At 39.2% G+C, this 12,181-nt stretch overlaps 1 protein-coding gene across 1 annotated transcript; it reads right to left on the bottom strand.

Moving 5' to 3' along the window:
* Nucleotides 1–397: 397 nt before the first annotated feature.
* LOC135113846 (uncharacterized) lies at nucleotides 398–1,406 on the bottom strand. The gene is made up of 2 exons (XM_064029466.1): nucleotides 974–1,406; nucleotides 398–849 (listed from the first exon to the last, which is right to left on the bottom strand). The coding sequence occupies exons 1-2, from the start codon at nucleotides 1,404–1,406 to the stop codon at nucleotides 398–400; spliced, it is 885 nt and encodes a 294-aa protein (XP_063885536.1).
* Nucleotides 1,407–12,181: the final 10,775 nt, after the last annotated feature.

Here is a 12,181-nt window from a genome sequence, read left to right as displayed (position 1 = left end):
CTCCCACATATCAAAGCATCACTGTCGCACACGAGGCCTAACCATTGCTATACTCTGTTCATGTGTCACTGTCACTCATTGGCCGAACTTCTAATATATACGCCCGTGTCACTGTCACGCATTTCACTAAACCATGGTTCACTAACACTTTGAATTTCTGGCCTCCGCACGTTGCAACACTAAGGTCGACCGGGCACTTTATTCCACTTCTTCACATACTTTTGCTTGAACTGTCTTTGGTGGTGGGTGGAATGAGACCGTGGAGTAGCCAGGGCCCAGGTATCTTGGAGACGGTTCTAATGAGCACCTCATCGCGGCTTGGCGGCAAGCGGATTCTTGCAGGCCGGATGTCCGTTGCTCCTACACCTTGTATAGGGTGTTCCTGCGGTGCTGCAGGCTATGCAGGCTGTAGAGGCCGGTCTGCTGCTCGTGAAGGCCATTCCCTATCAGCCGTTCTTCCCTTCGCTGAATCTTGACCAGGACAGCGAAGTGGGAGGACGCCGCTCAGTCTCAGGCAAAGGAGGAGAACTCGAGAGGAGCGGATCTCGGCTTTGTACATCATCTCCCGTCCCTTGCTGTCCAGGAGTCCTGACATCCTTCTGAGGCAGGCCAGCTTCCTTATGTGTGCCTGGTAAGTCAGCTTGCTGTCAAACATGACTCCCAGGATCTGCAGCTCCTGCTGAGGCGTCAGTTGCGCCCCATTGAGAGTGGGGCGGATGTCCTGCGCCAACCTGGACACCACGAGCAGCTGTGCTTTTAAGGAGCGAAGGTGACTTGCCATCTGCGCCCCCCAGTTCTCCAGGCGGCGTAGTGTGGTGTTCAAGTGGGCCGTCACCTCTTGTTCTTTCCCTGGTGAAAAGGACAGCGACAAGGTGACCTCATCGGCATATGTGCGGGCGCTCGAAACGAGGTTAAACATGTCTGACATACACATTCCAGAGTAATGGGCCCAGCACGCTGCCCTGTGGAACACTTGCGCCTATTTTCACTGGAAAAGACTGCTGCCCGTTGTGGACTGCCCGCATCTCCCGCTCGTGCAGGTAGTCACGCAGCAGCTCTAGCACGGCACCTCCCACTCCGACCGCGTGTAGTCGCTCCACCAGGCTAGTGTGGCACACACGGTCAAAAGCACCGGCCATATCTAGCGCCAGGGCACCCGTGGGCCTCCCTTGGTCCAGGGCACCACTCCACTCGTTTGACAACAGATAGGTGAGGTCTGTTGCCGAGCGAGGCTTCCTGAACCCGAACTGCCTGGCGCTAAGATGCTGGCTGTCGAGGTGGGACGTGAGACGCCTCGCTAGGATGCCTTCCAGCATCTTCCCCACCTCTGACAGCAGGGAGATGGGGTGGTAGTTCGCTGCCTCCGATCCGCTGCCCTTCTTGTGTACTTCCAGATTCTCGGCCATCTTCCTTGGCGCAAGATGGCCTCGAATAACCTGAAGAGTTTGTGTGTCAGCACTCAAGAGCACCTGCGAAGTAGGCGGGGACTTATTCCGTCTGGGCCCACAGACTTGTTCTCCTCGAGAGCTGAGAGGGCAGCTCGCACCTCAGCTGCGGTGACTACGGTCATCCTGTACCCCGTGGTCACAGCTTGGTGGCATGAGGGACAGTCATCTTGCGGGCAAAGTGTCGGGCCAGCAAGTCCACCTTATCCTCATTTTTTATAAGGAGTTCCCCGGATTCTTTGAGGAGAGGGAGAATGGTGAAGGTGTTGTCTTCTCCTTTTGTGTCCTTCACAATGTCTCGCCACTATTTTGAGACGATATGACCCACCCTCAGCTTCCTTTTTTTGTTCTCGACTCACTGTTTCCTGTCCCAGGCTTGGGTGGCCTCCATGTGGGCGGCTGAATTTTTGTGACGGTCTTTGTTCCGCCGCGTGGGGTTGCGCTTGTAGATGCGCCACAGCCGGTACTTGTCAGAGGCGGCGCGGCAGAGGTCCATACCATGTATGGTCTGAGGACCTCTCTGTACAGCTTGTGGGGCACCCAGCACTCGTGTGCTTCCAGCAATTATTTTTTTCTTCCTTCGTCCCCCCGCCCTCTCTCTCTCTCTCTCTCTCTCTCTCTCTCTCTCTCTCTCTCTCTCTCTCTCTCTCTCTCTGTCATCGTAATCCTTCTATTGTCTGTTACAATGATCCTTCTTCCTTCGTTCTCTGTCTGTCTGTCTGTCTGTCTCTGTCTCTCTGCGTCATCGTAATCCTTCTCTCTCTCTCTCTCTCTCTCTCTCTCTCTCTCTCTCTCTCTCTCTCTCTCTCTCTCTCTCTCTCTCTCTCTCTCTCTCTCTCTCTCTCTCTCTCTCTCTCTCTCTCTCTCTCTCTCTCCTTTATCTTAACGTTTCATGGGTCGCATGTATACAGAACTTTGGTGATGAACTTGACAATCATGACCCTGAACTCAATGCCCAGTAATTCAGCTGATGTAAGTGGGGGTGGCTGCGTAGGTTGTGGAGTGGAGGGTGGAAGTCCGTTGCCATGGCAACTCCCACATGAAATCACTCCCAATGCAGCCACTCACCCAGCCTCTCAGATCATATTAACAGAAGTGAAATTACCTTTCATGTTCAAATACAAAACATTTATTGCCAATTATAATAACACAATAAAGCAATACGAAGATATATGTATCATGACTGGGCCTGTTAATGATAACATTTTTACAGGCCCTTAAAATTTCATATCACCTATTACTTTGATCCTGGCCAACAAATTTGCGGGTCAACAAATTTGAACAAAAAAATTGTTGAAATACAGTAAAATATGGAAACTTCCTTTTGTAACAATTTTATCACTTCCATATATATATATATATATATATATATATATATATATATATATATATATATATATATATATATATATATATATATATATATATATATATATATATATATATATATATATATATATACATACACAGTCAACTATAAGACAAACATACATATGCATACACAAAGAACTACCCATAAGTACTGCTACATTGATAGTTCAATACAATTTTTTCCAACACCTAATAATCTTCTTAACCGTTTCAACTTAATTCTAAAAGTTTCTTTATTATGTATTTATTCTATACTTTCTGGTAAGGCATTATATTGTATACATCCATAATAACTTACGAAGCGTTTGCGGAGTTCAGTGTGTGGAAAAATCAGTCTGAGGTTCTGTCTGTGGTATTTATGTTGTGTGTGTCCGTGGTTGTCTGTAAATGAATGACATGAATGACATAGTTTTAAACATTCTAACTTGTATATATATCATAAATTTTCAATATTTTTATGTTTTTAAAGAAAGGAGCTGTGTGTTCATAATGGCCGACATTACTTAGTGCATGTACAATTCTCTTTTGTATCAGAACTAGGGATTTCAGTGTAGTTTTCGTGGCCAGATAACATTACAATATTGCAGATACGGATAAAATAAAGAATAATACATAATACATAATGTATAATTAGATAAATTCCTAGTTTTATACATTATTCCTAATGATTTTGATAATTTTCTCAATGTGTTCACACCAAACAAGTTTATCATCTATTACTACTCCAAAATGTTTAATTGAACGAACCCTCTTTATTTCTTGCTCACAAATTTTAATATCAGTCTCACCGAAGCTTCTGTTCCCTGAGAATACAAGATAATTTGTTTTTTGCACGTTTACTGAAAGTTTGTTGCTTAGTAACCAAGAAGACATTTTATTAAGTTCAGCATTTAAAATCATAGTCAGGGAGTTTCTGTCGATATCAGTACATGTAATATTTGTATCGGCAAAAATCGTAAAAAAAAAAAAAAATAATAGTGATGACTTAATTATATAATTTATGTAAAGTAAAAATAATAATGGACCAAGTGTGGAGCCTTGTAGCACTCCTGTTGTGACATTGATGTAATCAGAAGTTGTATTGTTAAGAAAAGTACATTGTAATCTGTTGTTCAAATCATTCCTAAACCAGTCATTATATTTATCTCTTATCCCAAAGCAATTTAGTTTATGGACCATTACCTCGTGATTTCATCCTTTTTTTTTTTTTTTTTTAGATCAAGGAAAACACTGATGAATTTATCCTTATGCAAATTGTTTAGTATTAGATCAAGTAATTTACTTGAAGCTAACATTGCAAAAATTTTTTTTTTCTGAAGCTAAACTGGCATTTATTTAATATATGGTTATTATCAAGGAATTATATTAATTTATTATACATTGCTCTTTCATAGATGTCGCTATCACAAGGAAGTATGGATATTGACCGGTAATTAATATCATCCGTCTTCCCTTCTTTATAAACCGGAATTACTTTAGCAATCTTCAGGCTCAGGAAAAATACCTGTTTGAAAAGATTTATTTATCATTTTAGAAATTACTGGAGCTAATGCTGGAGCAGTTTTCTTAAGAACTTTAGTGTGAATATTATCAGATCCTTGTGCTGATTCTTTAAGGGAGTTAACGGTTACTGTTATGTCCTCTGGTGAGGCCCAGCAACTCTCGATGGTTGTGTGAGTTAAGACAGTGGATCCGTGTCAGACTGAGGTAAAGTGCTGGCAAGGTCCTTACCAACACTCACAAAATACTTATTGAAGTAGTTACTCAACATCTGGGAGTCAGTCATATTATTTATTTATTTATTTATTTATTTTTTATGGTCAGATAATCAATTACAGGTTTAACCCTTGATTTATTATGATTTATGACTTCCCATTTTTTTTTTTTTTGCCATTATCCTTGTTATCCACAAATTTCTTTTGATATTGTTTGTTTTTTTTTCATTTGATAACATTATTAACTTTGTTTCTTCTATATTCTTTGTTTTTTTTTAGCCAAAGGTTATGGGCTTTCTTAGATGCTTTCTGTATAGAGCGTGATATAATATATAGAGCTTAATATAATTGACCGATTCAGATGTAATCCATGGTTTGCCTTGTCTCTTACACGTAATTTTTTGCGGACTTTAGAGATATAGCTTTCTCAACTGCATCAGAGACTGCTTCGTAAACCTTGTCCGGATCGTCATTTAGATTCAATTGATCAATCTCTTGTTTCATTAATTGACATATTATTTTAATTGATATTATTGTAATCCCGATATGAAAATGATATTTTCAGTATTATCTGTTCTACCTTTAAAGCATATGAACGGTTAGAAATGATTAAAAATGTATCATCCGAATGCCACTTTTGTAAACTAGGTCGTTACTCTTCGTCCATATATGGTCAATAATTGTCGCACTTAATTTACACACTCTTGTTGGTCTGTTAAAGCACGGATAGAAGACGAAACTAGATAGAAGATTAGTGTAAGTTTTAACATTGCTAGATTTGTTTAATAGAATAATGTTTAAACCACCAAACAATGGATTCCTTCTGTGTTTTATTCACATAACTCAAAATTATTGCAAATTCTTGAAAAAATAATACTAGCATTAAGTCTCCAATAAATTACACTAATAATCATGTGTTCCCCTAATGAAAAAAAAAAAACAAATAATGTTTCTAAAGAGTCATTATATATAATATATATATATATATATATATATATATATATATATATATATATATATATATATATATATATATATATATATATATATATATATATATATATATATATAATTCATTTAAAACACAGAATTAAATATAATTCTTTAAGTACAGGCACACCCCACCCCCATAGTGGTTACTATTGTTAGTGATCAACACGTAGCCCGGTAGCTTATAAAGATTTGCAATATCGTCTGATATTGCAATATCGTCTGATAGTTTTGTTTCACAGAATGGCATTATGTTCACTGGAATATAATCAGATGTTAAACCTGTTGTAAGAATAAAGTCTTCTAAGTTATGTGGAATGCTGTTAATATTATACAACCATAGCTAAGGTAATTTGTTAGTTTCAAATAATAGTTCAAATTCATGTTGATTGTAATAATCAGAGATGGAATTAACATATTGTTTAAATTATTAAACTCAGGGTCACAGTTATCTAAGATATGAGAATCACTATAATCACTCACAAAATCAGAAGTTGAATTATTAAATTCTTCAAAATTAAGAACTGGAGTATAATCATCACCAAGCAACTGAATTACTTCCACATCACTTAAATGTAGAAAGAGAACTATTTGATGTCCAGTGTTTAGTACGTATTAGAAAGTTTATCTATTTCTGCGCTTACTCTTACTACGTTGTGTTGTATTCTCCCGTCCTTTCTCCTCCTCACGGACATCACTGCAAGCGACCTGGAGCAAGGCACTTGCTGCACCAGGCTTCCGAGCACCACCATCAACAATACTAGGAGCACCACCGAGAGCAGCAAAAGCGCCAGCACCTCCTGGAGTCTGTGCAGGAGTGACCTCATCGGCAGCGTCGCCACCAGTAGCAGTCCAAGTAGGAGTGACACCAGCAGCAGCTCTACCACCATCTGGAGTCCGGGCAGGAATGACTGCAGCAGCAAGGGTCTGAACAGGAGTGACAATCACCACAGAGGCACTTAACCCATCTACAGACGAGCCCTGGGTCTGTGTTGCTCGTTCGCCTCGTTCACGGATTACTAGCTTATCCTCTGCTCTTGCCTTTCTCAATTTCAGTAGTAATGCCTTTCTTGCTTTTACCGAAGCTTCGCACAAGTCTTCATTTTTTATGCAGATGTTTGTATTCAGTTTAGCTGAGTTTCTTAAGGCCGACTGACACCTTACCCTATGAGCTCGTTCAAGATGTATTGTACCAATCTCTAACTTGTCTCAAAGCAGTTGTTGAATCTTAACTTGCGTTTCTTCCCACGTCTCGTTCGGTGATTCGTCGAGGCCATCAAAGCGCAGGTTGTTGCGTCTTGAGTAATCCTCTTGGTAATCAATTGGGCTTTGTAGCATGTCTAGCTTTACATCAAACTCAGATTTCTGGCCAATTTCCTTCTTTAACATTGTCACTTCTTCAATAAGTGTCTTGCTAACAGTATTCTATTCTTCTAACTCCTTGTGTGTGAACTCCAACGAGCGAAATCAACTCATTGTTATGATTTTCAGCTTGCCTTATCCTGCTTGTAAGGTCCTTCATCACCATTTTCATAGCGTCCTTATATACTTGTTGTTGCATTTCAAGCATAATCTTGATATCCTCGTATGTCAGCATTGCTAGTTTGGACAAATAACAGTCACAAACTAAACAGGAGCACGGAGCAAAAGCACAGTACGTCCAATCGCTAATGCAGTCCGTATCTCTCTCTTCTTTAATTGCAGGAACTTATCAATCCTCGCCAGCTCACGTATAAAGTCAAGGTGAGAGTTAATAACCTGATGACCACTTAATTAGGCCGCCGGACCTTTTGTACCCCAACCGCCATAAACGAAATGAAGAGGACGCAGGCACACGCAAAAAGACACAAAAAAATAAAAACACTTGTAATCTGACGGTCGGTTCCCGGTGTTATCAGAAAGCCGGCAGGTTTCTCAAGCCGGCAGGTTTCTCAATTATGTCGCAGAGAGAGAGAGAGAGAGAGAGAGAGAGAGAGAGAGAGAGAGAGAACCTTACCACTTCTCGAAAATATTATGCCTCCCATCTCTGAAATGCTCCATATAACCGCCTTGCATTCTGTTGAAATAAGCGTGATTTTTATTAGTTTTTAATTTCACATATCATGTCAACACGAAATTAAACCGAGCTACTGGACTTACTTAGCATTCACATTATGTCTTTATAGTTTTATCGTGAGATTATGCAGGAGAGAAAGTAGAACACACACATAAACACTGATCACACTATCTGATTGAGCGACACACCCTGTTATCCTTCACTTACGAGTCATATGCTCTTATATTTTTACATGGAATACTGCAGGAAAGAGAATATAACTACACTAAAATTATATACTAAAACACACACACACACACACACACACACACAAATAAAAAAAAAAATTATATATATATATATATATATATATATATATATATATATATATATATATATATATATATATATATATATATATATATATATATATATATATATATATATATATATATATATATATAAATTGATAAATCTATCGTACGGTTGACAAGGAAGTGTCCATCGGTAGTGAATTTATTGATCACTGATTTTCGTCTTATGTCATATTGCTTCGCGAGCGATCGTAGGAAAGATATACAACATCATAGATGAGACCGATTTTTTTTTTTTTGCAGATTATTTTTTTCTTATATGATCATTCCTTATCATCTTTGATTGACAGAATCATTTCCTAAAAGTCTCTCTTGTTTAAAATTTTCTTTTATTTGGAAAAAATAAGCTAGGGTGGGGTCGCTTTCGACCCTTGCCGCAGAGTATAGTTAAGTGGGCGTTGGCATGTTTCTATCCTCCTGGCGCCTCAACGCCTCTTGCCCCCTTTCTATCGTTTTATCTGCCTTGTCATCTGTATCCCCGTCAATCCCCTTTTGTCCTAGGCTTGCCTTTGCCCAAGCTATTTACGGCTTTCTTCCTGTTATGTCCTGCGTGGGTACTGTGTGCCACAAACCTGTAAGGTGTAAGGGCGTGGGGAACTTTGGGAGCACGTTCTTTAACTTCATCAAAGACATTGGGAAAATAAGCATACTCATGTCAACTTCATTATTTGACCAAATGATCTCAGCAGTTAAGTTGGAGTTCCCTAGGTACTGTGTGCCTCACCTTTTCGGTGAGGTGACCGTTTGTTTTCTCCCTACTTCGTTCGCCTTCTCTATTTCTTCTCTATTTCTCTATTTCTTGCTTGTTTTCTCCCTACTTCATCCGTTTTTTTTTCCATTTCTTCTTTCTTCCTACGTAGTCTATCTTCTTCTCTTCTTTCTTTTCCTCTTCTTTTTTTTTCTTATTTTATCTTCTATCTTCTTTCGTAACACACTATATACCCTTGTGCGGTGTCACGACACACATTATAAAAACACAAATGGATGTCAACTGATTATAGACTTGCCCTTTGGAGTAATTAAACGTTCGATGCGGTTTCATAAATTCAAAGATTGCGTCGAAAGGGCGAGGTCAATGGAGGAGCATTATGGCCTGTGCTAATCAACAGTTATTTACCAGACTTCTTGAGATTACTTGCAAGGAATGCTCCAGTTTCTCTTATTAGATAATTAGCAGCGTGAATGAAGTTACCTCGGCTTTCTCTATGATATGCCACAAACCTGTAAGGTGTATAGGCGTGGGGAACTTTGAGAGCACGTTCTTTAACTTCATCAAAAACATTGGGATAATAATCATACTCATGTCAACTTCATAATTTGATCAAATGATCTCAGCAGTTAAGTTGGAGTCCCCAAAACACTGAGAATTTATTGCCTCAAGAGCAGCTTTGGCACCAACATCAGATGTAAATATCACACAACACCAAATGGAACGACATTCACCATCATAATTGAGACAGATACGGAGAACTGTTCTGAAAGGCTTAAGAAAACAAACAAACAAAAAAAAGGATAACACAGCTTGTTAGTATCAAGGCAAGACCCAACAGCTAACGGAGCTAACGGTTCCAGTGGTTTCCAACCTTTTCGAATTCTCGCCTCCCTTCATTAAATGACAAGTTCCCTGCACCCCCTCCACTCTGGTTTAAATACTGCTATTCACTGTCATAGCCGGCACAAGTCAGAGATAAAAAAAATTATACAATACATAATTATGTATGCATGACTGAATGTATAGGCTTACCTTTACGTCTTAACCGATTATGTATTCCATCAAAATCAATAATGTTGATATATAATCATTTACTAAGTAATTTTTCTACTTTATGAAGTCCTTACGGCTCGGCAGCCCTTCGTGCCCCCTTAGCGGGCCGCGCCCCACAGGTTGGAAACCACTGCTAACCAGTGAGTTCTTAAGCATAAAAAGCAGCAGCAGTGGGAGTACGAGCAGTAGGCGGGTGTCCTTGGCCCCTGGAGTAATTTTATTTATTATATTATACTTAATGAATATAAAACAAACATTTTGGAGTACTGCTATCATTACGGCCAGAGGGTGACGTCTCGAGGGTTTAGTTGACTACCCCTTGAAGACCACAAAATTTTTGTTTTATATTCATTAAGTATAATATAATAAATAAAATTACTCCATGGGCCAAGGACACCCGCCTACTTGGAATACGAGGGGAGCGAGCGCTGACCGCTCTCATTTTAAGTGCTTAGGGCAAAGTAGCACCCTCTATTTTCCTCTCCAATTCATAGGGACACGCAAACCTGATGTCACGCTCCTAAAAGTTCCACTGTCTCGAAGCCCTCAGTATCATTCAAGTGATTTGGGCTGATTTACTTGATGATGTCCTCCTGCATAATGTTCCCGAGTGATAACTTTGAACCTGCTGATGTTAAATGCCATACATTCAGAGCTTTCCCCTAGTGGCGTGATTTTATGTTTCTTCATAATGGTATCAAGGTCCAATCGTGTGCGTGAGACACTCCTTGATTTCCTCGAGCAGCATATTCCCCATACCAATGTTATTGTTGTTGGTTGTGTGTGTGACAGTTGCTTTATATGCCAGGATCATAGCCTTTACGCCTACCGCTCGCGTTTGCTTTCCTTGTTGGAGAGAGAGAGAGAGAGAGAGAGAGAGAGAGAGAGAGAGAGAGAGAGAGAGAGAGAGAGAGAGAGAGAGAGAGATTAAAGAAATATAATTTACTTGCTTAGATGACCAAATAATTCTAGGGATTGGGAAATCTGTTTTTTTTTATTACTGGTAATTTTCCTACATTATGATAATTAGCGGCAACATATAACTCCTGATTTCTTTATTTTAGGCTAGACGAAGAATACGCACGATGTTTGTGCCTGTGATATTAGTGTTAACCCTGGCTTGGATTAGGTGTGTATTACCAGCCATTTTTCATCGTTCAGGTAAGGAAACCCTTTGAGAATAAGAGTTACATTTGTAATATATATATATATATATATATATATATATATATATATATATATATATATATATATATATATATATATATATATATATATATATATATATATATATATATATATATATATATATATATATAGATAGATAGATAGATAGATAGATAGATAGATAGATAGATAGATAGATAGATAGATATACATACATAAAACGGCATTATTAAGACTAAACACAGACACACACACACACACACACACACACACACACACACACACACACACACACACACACACACACACACACACACACACACACACACACACACACTGACAGACAAAGTGTTTTTAGATTATCTCAACTTCCTGCATTGCAACATCACACGTATACTTTTAAACTTTAATAATAAGTTTTGTGCTTTCTAATTTACAACTTTATAATGACTGTTTTGTGTGGAGACGCACGCGCTTTTAGGGACGAGGCAAGACCGAGAAATTACCAGGTGCCACCATCGTCGAAGCAATTTTCGCCTTCTCTGCGCCGTGACGTCAGTGGCAGTGGTTCAGTGGGTTCCATCATTCCGTGAGCAGAAACACACGAACAGTTCCCTTCTGACTAGGAGTGGTGAAGTGTCTAACGTGCCCTGTTTTACTGAGTTTTAAGGGGAACTAACACATCATCATGCCATCCCATTGTACAGTAACAGTATGTATGAAAATACAAATCAAAGATTGCAACATTCGTTACCACAGATTTCCTCCTCCCAAAAATGGGATATGGAGGAAAAAGTAGGTGGAATTCTGGAAAAGAACTGATAACTATGCAGTTGCCATTTTGAGACAAGTGCGTATGAACGAAATCTGAAGTATGAGCTTCTTGGTATATCAGAGTCTCCATCACAGATGAAATTTAAACCTGGAACATTACTAACGCTGTTTTCATGGTTCAGATTGTGAGTGCATTATATTTGTTCATCAATATATATTTGTACTAAGGTCACCAGACATTATAAATTAAGCACAATGCATGTCGTTACTAACAGTAACTGATCAGGGTCATGTTATCTTCACAATTGGTGTATGTATTGGCAAAGAATATAACCTGCGAGGACATACAGATATTACACTAACGTCAATATAAAGTTAGATGAGATGACGTGCAGTGGAGTATGGTGAAGTGATGTGCTCTTTTCTCTATATTTCTACATCTCTAGTGCTGAGGGTTGCGTTAAATTGGGGATCTATCCATTCTTAACTGTCTTTCATAGTTCCAGTTTGTGGTGTGTGCCCATGAAAATCTTGGGTGTGTGTGC

This window comes from Scylla paramamosain, chromosome 26, assembly GCF_035594125.1.
Source record: "Scylla paramamosain isolate STU-SP2022 chromosome 26, ASM3559412v1, whole genome shotgun sequence".
Taxonomy (NCBI): Eukaryota; Metazoa; Arthropoda; class Malacostraca; order Decapoda; family Portunidae; genus Scylla; species Scylla paramamosain.
This window is presented reverse-complemented; position numbering and strand designations above follow the sequence as displayed.